Source organism: Loxodonta africana, chromosome 22, assembly GCF_030014295.1.
Source record: "Loxodonta africana isolate mLoxAfr1 chromosome 22, mLoxAfr1.hap2, whole genome shotgun sequence".
NCBI lineage: Eukaryota > Metazoa > Chordata > Mammalia > Proboscidea > Elephantidae > Loxodonta > Loxodonta africana.
The window spans coordinates 21,590,828-21,613,118 of NC_087363.1; the positions used below are offsets into that span (position 1 = coordinate 21,590,828).

Genomic DNA, 22,291 nt, shown 5'->3' on the forward strand with positions numbered 1-22,291 from the left:
TCCTAGGTTGCAAAGGGCCTGACCACAGGAGGGCAGGTAATTCTGTCCCATGAAGTACATGCCTATCAATGGCAATTAAGATAATCTGAGTGGAAAGAGATAAGTTGGATGAATAACACTGTGGCTGTCTTACAGTTGTACCCAACAGGTGACTGTTGAAAAAAGTACCATAATGAGATGTTGTTGTTGTTAGGTGCCGCTGAGTCGGTTCTGACTAATAGCAACCCTAGGTACCCCATAGAACGAAACACTGTTCAATTCTGTGCCATCCTCATAATTGTTGTTATGTGTGAGCCCGTTGTTGCAGCTACTGTGCCAATCCATCTCACTGAGGATCTTCCTCTTTTTTGCTGACCCTCTACCAAGCATGATGTCCTTCTCCAGGGATTGATATACTAGAGTACAATTTTTCATAGTATTCTGTTATGATTCTTTTAATTTCAGTTGGATCTGTTGTGGTATCGCCCATCTCATTTCTTATTCAGGTTATTTGCTTCCTCTCCTGTTTTTCTGTTGTCAGTTTGGCCAGTGATTTATTGATTTTGTTGATGTTTTCACAGAACCAGTTTTTGGTCTTGTTAACTCTTTCAGTTGTTTTTTCTTTTATTTATTTCAGCTCTAATTTTTATTATTTCCTTCTGGTGCCCATGGGCTTCTTTTGCTGCTTTCTTTTTGTTCGAGTTGTAGGGTTAATGTTTTGATTTTGGTCGTTTCTTCTTTTTGGATGTGTGCATATATTGCTATAAATTGATCTCTGTGCACTGCTTTTGCTGTGTCCCAAAGGTTTTGGTAGAATGTGTTTTCATTCTCATTTGGTTCTGTGAATTTCTTTAGTCTGTCCTTGATTTCTCCTATAACCCAGTAGTTTTTGAGCAGGGTATTGTTCAGTTCCCATGTATTTGGTTATTTTTCTTTGCTTTTTCTGTTACTGATTCCTACGTTTATGGCTTTATGGTCAAAAAAGATGCTTTGTAATATTTTGATGTTTTGGATTCTGTGAAGGGTTGCTTTGTGGCCTAATATGTGGTCTATTCTGGAGGATGGACCATTGCGTGTTAGAAAAGAAAGTATGCTTGGCTGCTGTGGGTGGAGTATTCTGTATATGTCTATGAGATCAAGTAGGTTGGTTGATTGTGGCATTTAGATCTTCCGTGTCTTTATTGAACTTCTTTCTGGATGTTCTGCACTTCACCGAAAGTGGTTTGTTGAAATCTCCTACTATTATTGTGGAGCTGTCTTTTTCTCTTTTCAGTGCTTTTTGTGTTTGCTTTGCGTATTTTGGAGCCCTGTTATTGGGAGCGTAAATATTTATTAAGGTTACGTTCTCCTGGTGTATTGACTGTTTAGTCATCATGTAGTGTCCCTTTATCCTTTGTGGTGGATTTTGCTTTGAAGTCTGTTTTGTCAGAGATTACTTTTGCCACTCTTGCTCTTTTTTGGTTGTTGTTTACTTGACATATTTTTTTTCCATCCTTTGAGTTTGTTTGTGTCTTTTCAGCATATAGATGGATCATGTTTTTTAGTCCATTCTAACACTTGTCTCTTTATTGGTGTGTTTAGTCCATTTACGTTCAGTGTAATTATTGATAGGTGAGTTTAGCGCTGTCATTTTGATGTCCTTTTTTGTGTGTGTGTGGTTGACAGTATCATTGTTCCACTTAATTTTCTGTGCTGAGTCGTTTTTCTTCATGTATTTTCTTTTTGCCTTTTTCGTTGTTGCTTTGTATTTGCTGAGTCTTTATGTTTTTCTTGTTTTCTATTTTCACGTATAGGATTGTTAGTTTCCTTTGTGGGTACCTTAATATTTACCTCTATTTTTCTTACATTTAAACCAATCTTTTATTTCTTGATATTGCTTTGACTTCTTCTCCATATGATAGGTCTATGAGTACATTATTTAGTCCCTGTTTTTTGTTTTAGTGTTGTCATCTTTTACATATCAACATCTCTGTTTCCCTATTTTCAGGGTCTAATCTTTGATTTATTTTTGTGACTTCCTTATCTGGGTTGATAACTGGTTCTGTCCTGTGTTCTAGTCTTGGGTTGTTATCTGATGTTATTGATTTTCCAACTGGAGGACTCCCTTTAGTATTTCTTGTAATTTTGGTTTGGTTTTTACAAATTCCCTTAACTTGTGTTTATCTGGAAATGCCCTAATTTCACTGTCATATTTGAGAGACAGTTTTGCTGAATATATAATTCTTGGCTGTCAATTTTTTCCGTTCAAGGCTTTATTTATGTAATCCCATTGCCTTCTTGCCTGCGTCGTTTCTGCTGAGTAGTGCTTAGTTTTACTGACTCTCCTTTGTAGGTGACTTTTTAATATCCCTAGCCACCCTTAAAATTCTCTCTTCATCTTTGGTTTTGGTAAGTTCGATTATAATATGTCTTGGTGACTTTATTTTGGGATTTACCCTGTGTGGGGTTTGATGATCTTCTTGGATAGATCTCTTCTTATCTTTCATGGTATGAGGGAAGTTTTCTGCCAACAAATCTTCAACAATTGTTTCTGTGTTTTCTGTTACCCCCAGTTCTGGTATTCCAATCACTTGTAGGCTATTCCTCTTAATAGAGTCCCACATAATTCTTAGGGTTTCTTCATTTTTTAAAAAGTTCTTTTCTGATTTTTCCTCAAATAAATTGGTGTCAAGTGCTTTATCTTCAAGCTCACTAATTTTGACTTCCATTGCCTCAGTTCTGCTCCTGTGACTTTTTGTTGAGTTGTCTAAATCTGAAATTTTACTGTTAATCTTTTGGATTTCTGTTTGCTCTCTATGGATTCTTGCAGCCTGTTGAATTTTTCATTATGCTCTTGTATAACCTTCTTAATTTCCTCTTTTGCTTTGTTTGCTTGTTCCTTGGCTTGGTCTGCGTTTTGCCGGATCTCCTTTGTGATCTCTTGAAGAGCTCTGTGTATTAGCCTTTTGAATTCTACCTCCAGTAATTCCAAGACCATATCTTCCTCCGGAAGGCTTCTTGGTTTTTTGTTTGGTCGCTTGCTGAAGCTGTCGTGATCTGCCTGTTTATGTAATTTGATATTGACTGTTGTCTCCGAGCCATCTGGGTTAATTTTTTTGAATCTCAACTGCTTAGAACAGGGACTGGCATATGGGGGGCAGTCAACAAATAGTCTTCTAATAATTAAAGAATCACCTTAATGCTTGTGGATTGAACTGTTGAAATAAGACTTTTTATGAAAAACTGACGTTACAGAGCTTTCACTACTAGGTTAAAGTTTAGTTTTAAAATGAAATTTCAATTTAAAAAGGAAAAAAGCACGAGGAAGCCAAACTTTCAGTGATGTCCTGAGCATTCAGACGTCAGGGAAGAATGAATGAATATAAAACAAGCAAAAATTAATAAAAACTAAAAATACAATGCAAAAATGAAGTTATTTTATTTTTTCAAATTGTATGTCATACGTATGATTGGATTACTAGTGTCTGTTTCTCTGTTTTATTTCCTTTTGAAAATGTTATACAAATAACACCAACTTACAAAAAATAAGATCTGATAAAGCTTTTTTCACATACTGGTCTGGATTAAGGAGTCCTCTGTGTGGTCGAGGGCACTGGGTTGGGTGGTGCTAATGGTTAATGCATGCAGCTGTTATCTGCAAGGTTGGAGGTTTGATTCCACCCAGAGACACCTCAAAAGAAAGGCCAGGTGGTCTCTTTGTAAAAAATCAGCCATCGAAAACCCTGTGGAGCTCAGTTCTACTCTGACATACGTGGGATCACGATGAGTGGAAATCAACCTGACAACAACTGGCTTTGGGTGGGCTAAATATGTTCTGTGGATTGTTGAAGTTATCTTATGGTAAGCATGATTGTGAATGTTATCTTGTTTTGGGTTTCCAAGATTGTTACGATGTTGTTCATGTTATACATTTTCTTAAAAAGTAATTTTAATTTCTTTGTCTCTGAATGGTACTTTTTTCAACAGTCACCTGTTTGGTTGAACTGTATGATAGTCACAGTGTTATTCATTCAACTTACCTCTCTCTGTTTCGATTACCTTAGTTTTCATTACCTAAGTCTTGTGGGCTAGGCTTACCTTCTCTCCTATGTTTAGCTCCTTTGTAACCTAAGAAATCCTCGATTGAGTTTGTGTCTGCCTGCTATTTCTTTACTCATTTCCTGTTTTTTATTTTCCCTTTGCCAAACTGCTTATTTTTCTACCACCTGACAACCATATTTTTGCCTTCATTCTTTGGTGAACATTTTTTAATGCTTTCTATGAGCTGGGTATTTTGTTTAGGTGTTAAGGATACAAAGATGCCAATAAGTAAACACTGTAGTTATATAGTTCTAGCCAACAGGTAACTATTGACAAATAAGTCTTTGCCCTTTATGATTTGGTTAAGAGAGACAGACAGGTAAACTTATGATTTCTTTTAAATGTTACAGATTTTGTGAAAGAAGCATGGAGGCACCAAGGAGGGAGTATGGTCTTATTCTTCCTGAGAGATGGTAGTTTCCAGATAGGATTTCATAGAAGAGATAATGCATTCTGGGCTTTTAAAGTCAGAATTTCATTATTGATATTTCAGAGCATCACTGTCTAATAAAACTTTCAGTGGTGATGGAAATGTCCAGTACAGTGGCTTCTAGCCATATGGGGTTATTGAGCACTTAAAATGTGGCTAGTGCCACTGAGGAACTGAGTTTTTAGTTTAATTAGCCACACGTGGCCAGTGATAACTACATTGGACAGCACAGTTCCAGAATATATTTAAATGAAATAGAAATGAGGAAATTTACCTTTCATCCCCAAGAAATTTTAAGTTTGGAGGAGGTCAGACATGCATTGGAGGAACCTGTGTCCCTCAGTGTGGGATGCTTTGTGTGTGTGTGTGTGTGTAAACTCATGGTTATACTTTGAACTGTAGGATGAAGGTGGAGGTCAGAGCTATCTCCAGTGTCCAGAAGTATTGTTTTCAGATGTAGCATTTGGTCCTGAACATGACACAGTGGAAGAAGAAATCGGAGCTCTTGCTATTTCTATAGGTTTTTGTGTGGGGAATTATAATGGGTGCCATTATTCAACTGTTCCCATTCAAAGTCCTATAAGGGATTAAAGAAAATGAAGTAAGGATAAACAGGGGGAAAAATCACAAAAGAGATTCTTTTTATAGGGAAATAAAAGTGTAGAAAGATATGTGTACCATTTTCTTCAAAAGGAAACTCATTGCATAGGAGAAAGGACAGATGTCGAAGCTAGTAGAAACAAAACAGGTTAAAATAGTAAATTCAGGAGGAAGTAGACCTTAATATAGAAATACAAAATAAGGAGAGAAAACATGTAGAATCTTTGCGCACAGGAGTGAGGTGAGCTGGGATGTAGGGGGTATTGAGCCAGGTAGAATTAAGGTTCTCAGTAAAGGTTGAGCCTGCTTCTCCATTTCTCCACCTATCCATCCCAGTAGTGGAACTCTGCTACTTTATGGTAATGACATAATGAGAAAAATCACATGCAGTGTTAGAGGGGAACCACACATGGTTTAGCTGCTGCTTGGAGGAAGGACAGAGTGGAAGTGTGGGAGAGGCCTGTATAACAGACAATGAGTAATGAGGGAAGAGATTTGAATTAGAATTATTAGAATTAACCTGAGTGTGGGCGTTGAGAGAACTTCTGAAGAGGGCATATACCTGTTGCTTTTGCCAGTGATCTTGAATGAGATATGTATAGGTGTCAAATCATGTAGTTGCCAATCTGTGTTGTCTGTACCTTGAGTCTGAGTCACTACCAGGAAGATACCTTGGTGTGGGAAACAGGAGGGGAAGCTCTAGCTCTAGCTTTCTGAAGCCCAGTCCACATTGGCTTGGATGCAGAGTCATCCAGCAGCCTGTGCCGTACGCTGAACTCCCTGCCCCTTCATTGCCCAGGAGAGCGGGTCCATCAAGAGAGAGTACAGGGAGTTGAACAGGATATTAACAAAACTTAAAATATCAAAAACTTTTTTTTTTAAATATTTTTATTGTGCTTTAAGTGAAAGTTTACAAATCGTCACTCATTCGTACAAAACCTTATATACACCTTGCTATATACTCGTAGTTACTCTCCCACTAATGAGACAGCACACGTCTCTGCGCCCTGTATTTCCGTGTCCATTCAGCCAGCTTCTGTCCCCCTCGGCCTTCACATCTCCCCTCCAGACAGGAGCAGCCCACATAGTGTCATGTGTCTACTTGATCCAAGAAGCCCACTCCTCACCAGTATCATTTTCTGTCTTATAGTCCAGTCCAATCCCTGGCTGAAGAGTTGGCTTTGGGAATGGTTCCTGTCTTGGGCAAACAGGAGGTCTGGGGACCATGACCTCCCGGGTCCTTCTAGTCTCAGTCAGACCATTAAGTCTGGTCTTTTTGTGAGGATTTGAGGCCTGCATCCCATTGCTCTCCTGCTCCTTCAGGGATTCTCTGTTGTGTTCCCTGTCATGGCAGTCATTGATGGTAGCCAGGCACCATCCAGTTCTTCTGGTTTCAGGCTGATATAGTCTCTGATTTATGTGACCCATTCTGACTCTTGGGCTCATACTTACCTTGTGTCTTCGGTGTCCTTCATTCTCCTTTGCTCCAGGTGGGTTGAGACTAATTGTTGCATCTTATATGGCCACTTGCTAGCTTTTAAGACCCTAGATGCCACTCTTCAAAATGGGACGCAGAATATGTTCTTAATAGATTTTATTATGCCAGTTGACCTAGATGTCCCCTGAAACCCTGGTCCCTAAACCCCTGCCCCTGCTACACTGGCCTTCAAAGGATTCGGTTTATTCAGGAAACTTCTCTGCTTTTGGTTTAGTCCAGTTGTGCTGACCTCTCTTATGTTGTGTGTTCTTCCCTTCACCTAAATTAGTTCTTGTCTACTATCTAATTAGTGAATCCCCTTCCCTCTCTACCTCCCTCCCCCCCTTGTAATCATCAAAGAATATTTTCTTCTCTGTTTAAACTGTTTCTCCAGTTCTTATAATAGTGGTCTTATACAGTATTTGTCCTTTGCAACTGACTGATTTCACTCAGCATAATTCCTCCATGTTACGAAACGTTTCACGGATTCGTCATTGTTTTTTATTGATGCGTAGTATTCCATTGTGTGAATATACCATAATTTATTTATCCATTTATCCGTTGATGGGCACCTTGGTTGCTTCCATCTTTTTGCCATTATAAACAGTGCTGCAGTGAACATGGGTGTGCATATATCTGTTCGTGTAAAGGCTTTTATTTCTCTAGGATATATTCCAAGGAGTGGGATCGCTGGATCGTATGGTAGTTCTAGTTTTTTAAGGAAGTGCCAAATTGATTTCCAAAGTGGTTGTACCATTCTACATTCCCGCCAGCAGTATGTAAGTGTTCCAGTCTCTCCACAACCTCTCTGACATTTATTATTTTATGCTTTTTGGATTAATGCCTTGTTGGAGTGAGGTGGAACCTCATTGTAGTTTTGATTTGCATTTCTCTAATGGCTAATGATCGTGAGTGTTTCTTCATGTATCAGTTAGCTACTTGAATGTCTTCTTTAGTGAAGTGCCTGTTCATATCCTTTGCGCATTTTTTAATTGAGTTATTTGTCTTCTTGTTGTTGAGTTTTTGCGGTAACATGTAGATTTTAGAGATCAGATGCTGATCAGAAATGTCATAGCTAAAAACTTTTTCCCAGTCTGTAGGTAGTCTTTTTTACTCTTTTGGTGAAGTCTTTGGATGAGCATAGGTGTTTGACTTTTAGGAGCTCCCAGTTATCTAATTTCTCTTTTGCTGTTTGTACTGTTTTAGTAATACTTTTTTGTACTGTTTATGCCATGTGTTAGGGTTCCTAACATTGTCCCTATTTTTTCTTCCATGATCTTTATCATTTTATATTTTATATTTAGGTCTTTGATCCATTTTGAGTTGGTTTTTGTGCATGGTGTGAGGTATGGGTCTTGTTTCATTTTTTTGCAGGTGGATACCCACTTATGCCAGCACCATTTGTTAAAGAGACTGTCTTTTCCCCCATTTAACTGACTTTGGGCCTTGTCAAATATCAGCTGCTCATGTGTGGATGGATTTATGTCTGGATTCTCAATTCTGTTCCATTGGTCTATGTATCTTCTGTTGTACCAGTACCAGGCTGTTTTGACTACTGTGGTGGTATAATAGGTTCTAAAATCAGGTAGTGTGAGGCCTCCCACTTTGTTCTTTTTTTTCCTGTAATGCTTTACTTATCCGGGGCCTCTTTCCCTTCCATATGAAATTGGTGATTTGTTTCTCCATCTCATTAAAAAACATCACTGGTATTTGCATCGGGATCTATAGATGGCTTTGGGCAGAATAGACATTTTCACAATGTTAAGTCTTCTTATCCATGAGCAAGGAATGTTTTTCCACTTATGTAGGTCTCTTTTGGTTTCTTGCAGTAGTGTCTTATAATTTTCTTTGTATAGGTCTTTTATAACTCTGGTTAGATTTATTCCTAAGTATTTTATCTTCTTAGGGGCTATTGTAAATGGTATAGATCCGGTGATTTCTTCTTTGTTGCTCTCTTTGTTGGTGTAGAGGAATCTGACTGATTGATGTATGTTTATCTTGTATCATGATACTCTGCTGAACTCTTCTATTAATTTCAGTAGTTTTCTTGAGGATTCTTTAGGTTTTTCTGTCTATAAGATCACGTCATCTGCAAACAGAGATACTTTTACTTCTTCTTTGCCAGTTTGGATCCCCTTTATTTCTTCATCTAGCCTAATTGCTCTGGCTAGGATCTCCAGCACAATGTTGACTAAGAGTGGTGATAAAGGGCATCGTTGTCTGGTTCCTGTTCTCAATGGGAATAGTTTCAGTCTCCTTTTAAGATGATGTTGGCTGTTGGCTTTCTATAAATGCCCTTAATAATGTTCAGGAATTTTCCTTCTGTTCCTATTTTGCTGAGAGTTTTTATCACGAATGGGTGTTGGACTTTGTCAAATGCCTTTTCTGCATCAGTTCATAAGATCATGTGGTTCTTGTCTTTTGTTTTATTTATATGATGGATTACATCGATTGTTTTTCTACTGTTCAACCATCCCTGCATACCTGGTATGAATCCCACTTGGTCGTGATGAATTGTTTTTTTAATATGTTGTTGAATCCTATTGGCTGGAATTTTGTTGAGGATTTTTGTGTGTAAGTTCATGAGGGATATAGGTCTGTAATTTTCTTTTTTTGTAGTGTCTTTACCTGGTTTTGGTATCAGGGGTATGCTGGCTTTATAGAATGAGCTTGGGAGCATTCCATCCTTTTCTGTGCCCTGAAATGCCTTTAGTAGTAATGGTGTTAACTTTTCTCTGAAAGTTTGATAGAATTCTCCAGTGAAGCTATGAGGGCTAGGGCTTTTCTTTGTTGGCAGTTTTCTGATTACTTTTTCAATCTCTTGTTTTATTATCGGTTTATTTAGTTGTTATACCTCTGTTTGTGTTAGTTTAGGTAGGTAGTGTGTTTCTAGAAATTTGTCCATTTCCCCTAGTTTTTCAGATTTGTTAGAGTACAACTTTTCATAGTACTCTGTTAGCGATTCTTTTAATTTCAGTTGGGTCTGTTGTGATATCACCCATCTCATTTCTTATTCGGGTTATTTGCTTCCTCTCCTGTTTTTCTTTTGTCAGTCTGGCCCATGGTTTATGGATTTTGTTAATCTTTTCAAAGAACCAGCTTTTGGTCTTGTTGACTCTTTCAGTTGTTTTTCTGTTTCATTTAATTCTGCTCTGATTTTTCTTATTTGCTTTCTTCTGGTACCTGAAGATTTCTTTTATTGCTGTCTATTTGTTCAAGTTGTAGGGATAATTCTTTGAAACTATAAAAAACTTTTGAAGGTCTTTTTAAAATACTTTCTGGTTAGAGTTTACTAATTTTGAGAATTTGCTGAAGATTGTTCTTTTGAGATATATTGACGGTCAATTTAAAATAAGGCACACTTGAACACTTCATGAGTTGATGAGTCAGTCACTGACTGAGCCAAAGCTAGAACATAGAGCTGATTATGTTAAACGGATTAACATGGGAAGGTTGATTAAAATCCCTTTAGGGATGCTATGTAATAATAACATGGTTGTGGGATTATATCCTTACTTACAGCAGTATTTTTTATTTTTGCTCACCTTCATGAAAGCCTTTGGGGATGGGAGGGAAGAGAGGAAGGAATGTTACAGAATCTCTGGCTTTGGATTTTTTTTTTTTCTTTTCTTTTTTTCCCTTGAGTGTTACTGATTTTGTTCTTGGACGAGGCGGGTGGTTGTCTGCTTCAGAGAACTCGTTGTATGTAATAGCTTAATTTAATATTTTGAGAAGAGGTTTTGTGATTGTTCTAAATTGTTCCATAGTAACTTGTGTCTTCTTTGTTTAGCACCTAGCATCTCTTCTGCTCCATAACAAGTTTGCCACAGAATTTGTTGCTCATGGTGGAGTACAGAAATTACTGGAAATCCCTCGGCCTTCTATGGCTGCGACTGGTGTATCCATGTGCTTGTATTACCTGTCCTACAATCAGGATGCCATGGAAAGAGTAAGTCTAGTCCATTCAGGAGTGTGGGAGTGGGGGTGGAGCGGGGGTGGTCTCTTTAAAAGAGTATATTCACAGAATTAACTTTTGGGTAAGAAAAACACCAGTAGTCAAAGGAGTAAATTACAGTGCAAGAGCAAGGAGCACAAAAGCCTGGTCTTCACAAAGCATTCTAAAAATTTTAAATTGTTTTGAAAAGGTTTTGTTTTGTTTCTGATGCTACAGGAAAAATGCAGGATGAATTGAGGTCTAGGAGCTTTATTTAGTTGTTGCTATTTTTGTTGCATTAGAATGAATCCATCAGGCACTTTTCAGATGTTCTGTAGTGGAATTATATTTTATATTTTTTAAGTCAATCTATTGTAAAATCATCAACAAATGCTTTGTGTGTTAACAAATAGTTTGTGGTGGAGGTAGTAAAATCATTCCAGCTGTTCTCAGGGCTATAGAGTCTCACCCATTTGGTTCTCCTGTTCTAGTCCAGTTGAGTCTTTTTTATATTTAGTAATTTTTAAAAAAAAGTATAAGTGGGTTATCCATTTGAAAACTAACAGACCCTTGGGGATCCCTAGGGATGCCTTGTCATTTCTATGCCTGGACCATTTTTCTAATGTTGTCTGTGTGGCATAGCTTTTCTGGTAGAGGGAAGATGGCAAGTGCTTCTTGAGGTACGTCTTCATCTTTGCTTATTTGTCAATAAGATTGATAGTAATTAAAAAAAATTTTTTTTTTCCTTTCTGAGTTCAATGTTATGCTAGGGTAGATAATCTTTTGAGAATAGTCAACTAATTTTTTTGTGTGTGTACATAACTAATTATGGCTAAGATACAGAAAAATGTCCTAAGCTGACTTGGAGAATGCTTTACAACTTATTGTCTGACCCACAGTGGACATCAAAGAGCATGTAAATGATTTGGTAATCGACTGGATACTGACCTTCTAGACTTTAGGATGAGACTCAGCCACTTCTATCACCCTTTCCTCTCTGAGCCTCTTCCTCATCTGTTAAATGAGAATCCTTTGGCACAGAGCCATTGTATCAAATCATGTAAATATTTGTAGAAACTGGCACCCATTAAGTATAGGTTGAACTTCAGTATTTATCTAAATTTTAGTTGCTTTCAGGTTTGGAATGGGTTCTGAAATTTCATTTGTAGCTTAAACTTATTAAACTTTGAATGATTTGATTAGAATGATCAGTGTATTCTGCAAAAGTATCTACACTGGTGAATTTTTTATCTCTCTTAAAGGTTCTTTTGCCCAACATTTAAAAAAATTCTTTTTTATTTTTTGCAGGTTTGCATGCACCCCCACAATGTTCTGTCTGATGTGGTGAACTACACCCTGTGGTTAATGGAGTGTTCTCATGCCTCAGGGTGCTGCCATGCCACCATGTTTTTCTCAATTTGCTTCTCCTTTCGGGCAGTCTTGGAGCTCTTTGACCGCTATGATGGTCTTCGTCGTCTAGTGAACTTGGTGAGCTTCTTTCTGTGGCTTCTCCTTGTGAGGAGTAGGGACCCTGCTTGTATTGGCAGCACATCACTGAAGAGAGAAAGCTCTTCCTGGAAGCATTGTCGTGATCACTTTTTGTGGATGAAGTCTTTTTTCCCCTTTCATTCACAAGTTTCTTTTAAGTGGTTAGGGAACTCTGTGCCACGATAGATGTGCCTTGGATATTGCAATCTTGTAGAAGGAATTGCTGTGGAGAATCTGAATCTTTCCAAAAGCACCAGTTTCATGCGTGTATATATTCCAACATGAACTGAAAGCTGTGTGATTTTTCAGTATGGGTTTAATATTTTCCATGCGTATGTCTACTGTTAGCATGTTATATAGATGTACTTTGGTGTTTGTCAGTCTTACTGAGCATGAAAGTTTACCAAAACCTTTTCCCCTTTTATTTCCTCCTTTTACTTCTTTCTTCCTGCTTGTTCTTTTGTCCCCTTTTGCCGCATTCTTTTTGCCTCTTTCTTAACAGATAAGTACTTTGGAGATTTTAAATTTGGAAGATCAGGGTGCCCTTCTGAGTGACGATGAAATATTTGCTAGCCGCCAAACTGGGAAACATACTTGCATGGCCTTGCGCAAGTACTTTGAGGCTCACCTGGCCATTAAATTGGAGCAAGTGAAGCAGTCGCTTCAGAGGACTGAAGGTGGTATTCTTGTCCATCCTCAACCCCCGTATAAGGTGAGTGGAACATGTCTTAAACGGGAAAGTTCTGTTAACACTCTCTGTAGCATCTCAGGCCTGAAACTCACTTTCAGGATATACATTGTTGGGTTATACTTGTCCTGTGTGGAGGCAGAACAATGAAAACTGGACTTAATAGGTGAATTTCAAGGACTTAACTTTGCTCACAGTTGTAACTTGCTATTTCTTTTCTCTGCAATACTAGAGCTAAGTTTAACTGAAGTGTGTAAATGAGAGTTTTCTTTTAAGAAAAGTGCTAGATGTCCTGCCTCCTTCGGTGTGGGATTTCTTTTCTGAAAGAGTATGTCTACAACTCCACTTCTTTTTCATATTTATTTTATTTTTGATGAAAATATATACACAACAAAACATACGCCCATTCAACAGTTTCTGCCTGTACAGTTCAGTGACATTGGTTACATTCTTCACGTTCTTTACCCAGATTATTTCATCACCATCAACCTTGCCTCCAGACCAAATCCAAACCCACTGCCATTGAGTCGATTCAGGCTCATAGTGACCCCATAGGGTTTCCGGTGCTGTAAATCTTTACAGAAGCATACTGCCACATTCTTCTCTCATGGAGCTGCTGGTGGTTTCGAACTGCTGACCTTTCAGTTAGCAGTCAAGTGCTTTAACCACTGTGACCGGGGCTCCTTAACCTTGCCTCACTGCCCCCTAAACTTCTTATCTATGTTTTCGAGTTACTGTTGTCAGTTAGATCTCATATAGATAATTCTTTAAAGAAGCAAAATGCTCAAGGGAAACATTTTTTTACTAATTTAGCTAAATTGTTGTTTGGTTTAAAGATAACTTCAGGGATAATTTCTGTTCAGGGCTTAAAGGTTATCTCAGGGCAATAGATTCAGAGCTTTCTACAGTCTCAGTGGGTTCAGTAAGTCTGGATTCCATAGGAATATGAAATTTACTTCTACCTTTTTTTCCCTTTTGATCAGGATCTTCGGTGCAGTGAATTACTTAATATGGCCCTTCTGGCCATGCATGGTCTTGTGACTCCTACAAAATGATTGGGTGGGACTATGCAAATAAGATTCTTGTTTCCCACCAAGGGGATTGGATAGAATTGCTGATAATGCAGATAAGGTACATGGAATCCTTTGGGGGTGGGACCATGCAAATAAGTTGTATGGAACCCTAACGAGGGGATTGGTCAGTTTTGCCATCCAGCTAGACTTAAAAGAGAGCCAATCCCAGAGCAGAGGAGGACCTCACTACCACCAAGAAGGAAGAGCTAGGAGTGGAGCACGTCCTTTGGACCCAGGATCCCTGCTCTGAGAACCTCCTAGATCCAGGAGACAGAGAGAAAGAGAGAGCTGTAACACCAGAGACGGCAAGAGACAATGAGAAGCACTGGCCGAGAAACGGCAGCAGCAAAGGCAGCAGAATCAGGAGACCAGCAGGAGACGGTGGAGCAGGCTTCCCGACCCACTGAGCAAGAAAGCTGAGCACCTCTGGGGAGGAGGCTTGCTGGTGGAGTGAGATGCCTCTGGGCACTTATTGGTGGAGCTAAAAAGCTTTGTAACACTTACCTGAGCAGCACAGAGACCGGGTTGGCTTGGCCCATGGGGCCAAAGGCCAGGGAGAGGCCTGCCTGTGGGCATAGCTGATAAGAGGCTGTCCTGATCCAAAAACTGTATCCTGAGTTGTTTCTGTTTCTGATTCTGGGTTGTAACCCTAAGCCCTTGAAGCAAGAAAACTAATCCCATGAGGTGTTTGGTTATACCTAAGTAGTATCAACATCCTTTGTTTTTTTAGGTTTTGTTGTTGCAATTGTTGCTGCTGTAAAATTACATGTAACACAACATTTGCCATTTTGCCCTTTTTCTGATACAGTGTTTAGTGATCTCAGTTACATTGGTCAAGTTATATAACCATTGTTCTTAATGGATGTCAGTTTTCCCATCACCATAGACAGAAACTCACTACTTCCCAGAGAATGATTCCCTCTCCCTTCCCTCTCCTGCTCCTGCTAACCACTGATAACCCTTGGTCTCTCTATATTTATATTTTCTTGTAATTTCATATAAGTGAGATTGTACAGTATTTGTTCTTTTGTGATTGACTTACTTTAGTCAGCATGATGTCTTTGAGGTCCATCTATGTTGTAGCATGTATCAGGACTTCATTTCTCTTTTTGGCTGAGTACGTAGTATTCCATTGTATGTATGTACCACATTTTGTGTATACATTCATCTGTTGGTGGGTACAACTCCACTTTTCTATCTTTTTTTAACTTAATATGTTTTGGGATCAAAATCATATATGTATCTGTATGGTTTAAAAATCACAAATTAAAAAAACCAATATGGATCAATAAGTTGAACACTATTCCCTTTTGGGGCAAAATGTAATGCGAGTCTAGTTATAAATAAAATAAAAGATTGAACATTATATATTCATTATTTCATATGTAGGCTATTGACTCAAGTATTGTGGTATTTAAAAGCTGTTATTACTTAGCTTTTTTAAAAACCCGTTGCCCAGTGAACCATGCTAGGGAAGATAGCAGGTAGATGATAGAGTATTTAATACTATATATCTCTCCTTACAGGCATGTTCGTATACTCATGAACAGATTGTGGAAATGATGGAATTTTTGATAGAATATGGCCCAGCACAGTTATATTGGGAACCAGCTGAAGTCTTCCTCAAACTTTCTTGCGTGCAACTCTTGTTGCAGCTTATTTCTATTGCCTGCAATTGGAAGACCTATTATGCAAGGTGGGACCGGAGAGAGATTGCAGATGAAGCTAGATCCTGCTTTTTGCTAAAGTTGATGTTGGTTTGCACATGGTGTATGCTGAACAGTTATTGCTTTAACTGACATTTTGGGCTTGAATCTGAGAAACTAGATTAAACATGATAATACCTTTCTAATTTACCAGGGCGCCTGTTCATATTTATGGTCTTGGTAGTTGTAAATACTGCACGGTAGGCCAGGATCAACATCAGTACTCTCAGAGAGGTTTCCATAATTTACAGGGCCAAGGCTGCGCAGCTGGGGTTGGTGTCTTGTCTTAAGACTGGAGTCCAGTATTCTTTGATACCTAGGTTTGAAATGTCTCCCTAGTGTTTGATAACCAGATATAATTTATCTTACTTTCATAAAAAACTGTGTATTTGCTTTTGGAATTCAATACGCTGTTATGATTATTACAGTTCAGTTAAAAGGCAGTCAGGGTAGAGCCGGACAAGGCTCAGAAAAGGGCAGCTGATGTAATCAAGAGGTTGGATGGCCTCTATTTGAGGATCAGATAAACAGAATGAAGACTATGTTTTGGGAAAGATGGGATCTGAAGAGAAGATAGTAACAGTTTATAAACAGCTGTTCTTGAGCTTCTCTTCTTACCCACTCACTGCCATAAAGACAAGAGGGGCTTTTTTGAGGGTGAATATAGCTTGTTTGCTAAGTCCCAGGATATTAAATCTTGGGGGGTATTTTGGGGGCAGGTTTTCAATTTTTCTTTTTGGTCCCAGGACCCTTTATTGTATGAAAACTTGTTGACAACCACAAAAAGCTTTTGTTTTTGTGTTATAGTTATTGGTATTTACCATATTAGAAATTAAAACAGAGAAAAATTTTAAAATATTTACCAATTCATTTAAAAATAATATGAACCCATCGCATGTTAGCATTTTTTGTGTTAGCAAATTTCCAAAACGAAAATCAGATGATTTTAGCAAATTTTTAAAATGCCTGGCTTAAAATCTCCTATCTGCTTTTGCATTCAGTCTGTTGTGTCTTCATTCATCACGTAGCCTCTGGAAAACTCCGCTATACACTTGTGAGAGGATGACAGTGAGAAAGGAAAATAACCTCTTAGTGTTACTGTGAAAATTCTTATTACCTCACAGGAGCTTCTGACCACACTTTGAGAACTGCTGTTTTAGAGTATTGAAAAGAAGTAGGTTATTATATTTACTTGGAGAACTTTGCTTAAAAGGTGATGAAAGCTCAAAAGATAACTAGGAAAGGTATAAATACATTTTTGACTGATAAATTTATATTTAGATTACTAAGAAAATATAAATATATTTGGAATATGTCCTTTTGTTTAAAAGTTTATTTTTTAAAAATTAATAAATGTGTGTTTCTGCTTTAGAGTATACAGAAACTTGAGAAAATTACTTAGACACTGCTCATTTCCTCCCAGTCTTTTTTCTAATTCATGTGACTGTTCTTAATTGAGATAATACTATTTAATCAACTTCATCTTTTTAATGAAGTATTTCAAAATACAAAAAGGTATACAGAATAAGGTAACAACTACTCTGTACCCAAGGTTAACCAGGGTTGGCATTTTGCTGTATTTGCTTCTTCCTCAGCGCCTTCCCGTCCCTGCCTCCCAGAGCACTAACCACTCTCCTCAGTTTGGAGGGCATTCTCTCCATCCATGCCCTGCGGTTATATGTGTCCAGAAACAGTTATATAGAGCTGTTTCGTATGTTTTTATATAAATATTATCCTGTATGCAGCTTTTGCAGCTTTGTTTTTTTCACCCTGTTTTTGAGATTTATACTTGTGTGCTATTCATTTAAACTGCTGTGTTTCTAGACTGTGGTTTATCTGTTCCCCTGTTGATGGACATTTAGTGGTTTTTTTTTTTTTTTTGCTATTGAAGAAATGGTATCACAGACCTCCTTTTGGAATCTCTCTCAAGGATATGACCTAGAAGCCGGCTTATAGAGTGTCTGCATTTCTCCTTTATTGGATATTTGCCAAATTGCTTGTAAAATAATCATACTGTTTTCTTTTCCCACCAGCACTGTGTGGGAGTTTTCATTTCTCTCCCTACTTGTCAATACTTGGTATTGTCAGATTTTTAGTTTTACGTCTTATATTTTTATTTCATTAATGTATTTTGATTGAACCTTTTCCCTTGTCCTTTAAACAGTTGTCAGTGGCTGCAGAGTAGCTCATCATATGAGTGTATCATAATTTAACACAGTTATTCCTGTTGGCTGTGTAGGTTTTCTAATCCTTTTGCTGTTTTAAATGATGTGGTAATAGACATCTCAATACATAAGTACTTGTTTGTACTACGGACTATTTCCTTAGGGGACCTATTCCTAGAGGTGAATTCCTGGGCCTGGGGTTATGAATGTTTTAAGAATCTTGATTCCTATTTCCAGATTATTTTCTAAAACGGGCAGTCTGATTTCTGTTCCCCAAAAACACTTGAGAGCATTCGTCTCTACAAAACCTCATCAGCACTGGGGATTATCTTTTTTTTTTGAATCTTAGCAGTTTGGTAGGTAGAAAATTCATTGCTCAGTTTTTTTTTGCTCTGTTTTTTAAAACTAATGTCATTGTGACTTCCAAATCCTCTCTTGCTGCCATGGCTGGGGACAGAGCTGCACAGGCAGTGGTTCTGATCCATTGTATTTTGTTTTTTGTGTTTTTTTAAAAGACTATTGTTGTTTCTTGTGACTGTTCCCTAGTTTCACTTTGACTAATTCTTCGTCCTGTCCAGGAATGACACTGTGCGCTTTGCTTTAGATGTCCTGGCTATCCTCACGGTAGTCCCCAAAATCCAGCTCCAGCTGGCAGAATCAGTGGACGTGCTGGATGAGGCTGGCTCTACTGTCTCCACTGTAGGTAGGTTGTACCTTGCAGTTTTTGTTGTTGCTTGGTTTGGGTTTGTTTTCCTTTGCTGTCTAGTTGTGGCTACTTACCTGATATAATTTTGCCATGTTAGAACAGAAGTAGCAGAGGAGGGTACCTTGTCTCTGCCTTGTAAATGGTGTCATACAGTTTTATATAAGGGAGTCGTGCAAGTAAGCGCCAGTTTTCTGAGTGGTATAGATATTTCTGCTATGATGGTACACGTGCATTCTTGAAAACCTCACACTCTGCAGAGTCTTGCACTAAAAATAAGGTTTATTGGAAAAATGGGTTGGGGCAGACAGTCAGAATCTTAACACGAGTTTGTAACCTGAGCACTAAACAACAACAGGAGTAGGCAAGCAGCTCAGAATGGGTAGAGGCTCCGTACACAGAAACAGAAGGAAAACTGGCAGTGTTTTATTTAGAGCAGGAATGGTGTGGGCTGCTGCTGAGGGAGCATGGGACGAGGTGTGACTGGCTATGCGTCCTGAGTGCACCACTCTGGGGAGGAGCCCTAAGGTGCAGACGCCTGGCTTTAATTTTAATATGTAGTGGAAAGGGTTCCTGTTGCCACTGCAGCAGTCAAGCTGAGGGTCTCTTCCTAAGTAAGGTTTTTATTCCCATTACTTGTGTTCTCCTTACCTAGGAAAAATTGCTCAGGAACCGTGGTGACTTCCACATAATACTGACATCATTCTCCCGTTTAACAACTGCATATGAGGTGATGTGTTGTAAAGATACAGTGTAGTGGAACTGATTGTATTTTATACAGACAGTTCCTTGCACTTTTTTAAAAAAATGAGATAGTTTTCTTGTAAATAGAACAAAACGAATAGAACTCCAAATTTCGACTCTGGGACATGTGGTGAAGTTGGCCATTCATTTTATGAGGAATAACATAAAAATTATTGTTTTTTCCCAATAGGTATCAGCATTATTTTGGGAGTGGCTGAGGGTGAATTCTTTATCCACGATGCTGAAATTCAGAAGTCAGCACTTCAGATTATCATCAATTGTGTGTGTGGCCCAGATAACCGAATCTCCAGCATTGGCAAGTTTATCTCTGGAACACCTCGACGAAAGCTGCCTCAGACTCCCAAAAGCAGTGAGCACACCCTGGCTAAGATGTGGAACGTGGTCCAGTCCAACAATGGCATCAAGGTGCTTCTGTCTTTACTGTCCATCAAGATGCCCATCACAGATGCAGACCAGATCCGGGCCCTGGCCTGCAAGGCCCTAGTGGGCCTGTCTCGCAGTAGCACCGTCCGGCAGATCATCAGCAAACTGCCCCTTTTCAGCAGCTGCCAGATCCAGCAGCTGATGAAGGAGCCTGTGCTGCAGGACAAGCGCAGTGACCATGTCAAGTTTTGCAAGTATGCAGCTGAGCTCATTGAACGGGTATCGGGAAAGCCACTTCTCATTGGCACCGACGTGTCCCTGGCACGACTGCAGAAAGCAGATGTTGTCGCTCAGTCAAGGATCTCCTTCCCTGAGAAAGAGCTGCTTCTGTTGATACGAAACCATCTCATTTCTAAAGGGCTCGGAGAGACAGCAACCGTGCTGACGAAAGAGGCGGACTTGCCTATGACTGCTGCCTCCCATTCCTCTGCCTTCACTCCAGTCACTACTGCTGCTTCCCCTGTCTCTCTTCCCCGAACTCCTCGCATTGCCAATGGCATTGCAACCCGACTGAGCGGCCACGCTGCTGTGGTCCCTTCTGCTGTCCCTGCCCCCGCTGCCCACCCTCAGCCACGGCCCCCTCAGAGTTCATTAGCTCTGCCTGGCCCATCTTATGCAGGCAGTTCCCCTTTGATTGGCAGGATCAGTTTTATCAGAGAGAGGCCGTCGCCCTGTAATGGCAGGAAAATCAGAGTGTTGCGGCAGAAGTCGGACCATGGCGCCTATAGCCAAAGCCCAGCCATAAAAAAGCAGTTGGACAGACATCTTCCTTCCCCCCCTACACTGGACAGTATCATCACAGAGTATCTTAGAGAGCAGCATGCCCGCTGTAAGAACCCAGTTGCCACCTGCCCACCTTTCTCTCTCTTTACTCCTCACCAGTGTCCTGAGCCAAAACAGAGGCGGCAAGCGCCAATAAACTTTACCTCAAGGCTAACCCGCAGGGCATCATTTCCAAAGTATGGAGGGGTGGATGGCGGATGCTTTGATAGGCACCTTATCTTTAGCAGGTAAGGAGAGGCCTCCTTATGCCCTGTGAATTAGAATGACTTTTGTATTTAAATCTGTGTTTGGGCAGTTTCAGCATAGAGTGATTAGTTTGGAAAGCTGTTATTGGCCTGCAGCAATTGGCCTGATGGTTAGTTTGTGTGATTACATGAACAATGTAAGTGTACCCCTTTTGTCCACCATGGGTTCCTTGTATGAGTGTTGACACTACTGATAGGATATTCTGTGTACTTGTACAACTCTGTCTTCTAGAGTCCATTCAGCAGCTGTTCCTAACAAGGCTCCTAGTTCCTCTTCTCATTCTCTACAGATCTTACAAAAAGATCATAGAACCACAAGTTTTAAACATGGAAATTGTTTTTGTTGTGTTTTTCTCTCATTTGAAATGAAAACGGACCACTGAAGATCACTGTGGTGTTTTGTAAGAACTCATTTAAAACAAATGCTCTATTTTTCTCTCATCCTTCTAGCAAAGTTAGCTTTTTCTGAGCCCCTGCGCATTCTTTGTCTGTAATTCTTTTCTTGCCTAGGTTCCGTCCTATTTCAGTATTCCGGGAAGCCAATGAAGATGAGAGTGGCTTCACCTGCTGTGCGTTCTCAGCACGGGAGAGGTTCCTGATGCTTGGCACCTGCACGGGACAGCTGAAGCTCTATAATGTGTTTAGTGGACAGGAGGAGGCCAGCTATAATTGTCACAACTCGGCCATCACACACCTTGAACCTTCCAGGGTAAGGGCCTTCTTAGGTCACCCTTCATTTTTCTAAGGCAAGTAGGTAAGCTGTAGGTCCATGAGCTGGCTGCCTTGTTTTTGTAGATAAAGTTTTATTGGAACACAGCCATGCTTATATGTTTATAAGTATGCTCATACTTCTGTGGGTGCTTCCACACTAAAACTGCAGAGATGAGTAACCACAACGGAGACCATGTGGCCCGCAAAGCCTGAAATATATACTATCTGGCCCCTTAGGTTTGCCAGCACCTAGAGATACACAGACAGACACATACACCTATGTCTATGTCTATATGTATACATACTTGTTTTGTTTTTGGTGTCTAAAGAAATAATTTATAAGGATCAGCACAAAGCTGGTTCCTATGAGGCAGAGGTTAGAGATGTCCCAAATGTCCAGCCTTTCCAAGCTGCTGCACCACTCCATCATCTCTCACATCAACTACTCCCTCTCCCGCCAGCACTCCCTCCAGTCTTTGGGTTCCCTCATTCACTACAGCAGCTCATAAAACTCAGGAGCTGTATAAAGGAATGGGTCACAAGACTGTGGAGGCTGGAGGCTGGCAAGTCCCAAATCCCTGGGTCAGACATAGGCTTCTCCCAGCACTGGTGGCTGCAGAGGCTGACGAACCCAAACCGGCAGTTCAGACTATGGACTGCTCACTCACCAGGCAGCAGAAACTGGCAGATCAGGTCAGATGATGGAGGCCAACGAATCCCAGAATCAGCAGGTCAAACAGCAGGCTTCTGGCTGAGGTACCAGGAACCGGAGGTGAGTTGATCAGATGCAGAGAAAGAGAGCCTTGCCAGGACACACACATATATCTTAGATACAGGCCATAACCCAGGGAAGGGTGTAGCTTTAGTAAGGGCGGGACTTGAATCATGCCCTCCTGCAAGACACGCTCTGTAGCTGTCCTGCCTTGTCAACATGTAGAGGTCAGGATCCACAACACATAAAATGTAGGACAGCTATACAATATTGGGAATCACGGCCTAGCCAAGTTGACATACAGCATCAACCATCACAGGTTCCATATA

The 22,291-nt window shown here is 39.7% G+C and overlaps 1 protein-coding gene across 3 annotated transcripts in view; it reads left to right on the plus strand.

The window, feature by feature from the left end:
* DCAF1 (DDB1 and CUL4 associated factor 1) overlaps window positions 1-22,291 on the plus strand; it is a 93,691-nt gene that overhangs the window by 47,807 nt on the left and 23,593 nt on the right. For all 3 annotated transcript variants that reach the window (XM_064274459.1, XM_064274458.1, XM_003409863.4), the window contains 7 exons: window positions 10,357-10,515; window positions 11,809-11,988; window positions 12,491-12,700; window positions 15,276-15,445; window positions 18,199-18,323; window positions 19,258-20,521; window positions 21,050-21,248. In XM_064274459.1, coding sequence (XP_064130529.1) covers window positions 10,357-10,515; window positions 11,809-11,988; window positions 12,491-12,700; window positions 15,276-15,445; window positions 18,199-18,323; window positions 19,258-20,521; window positions 21,050-21,248 — 2,307 coding nt within the window. The remainder of the gene's footprint in view (window positions 1-10,356; window positions 10,516-11,808; window positions 11,989-12,490; window positions 12,701-15,275; window positions 15,446-18,198; window positions 18,324-19,257; window positions 20,522-21,049; window positions 21,249-22,291) is intronic.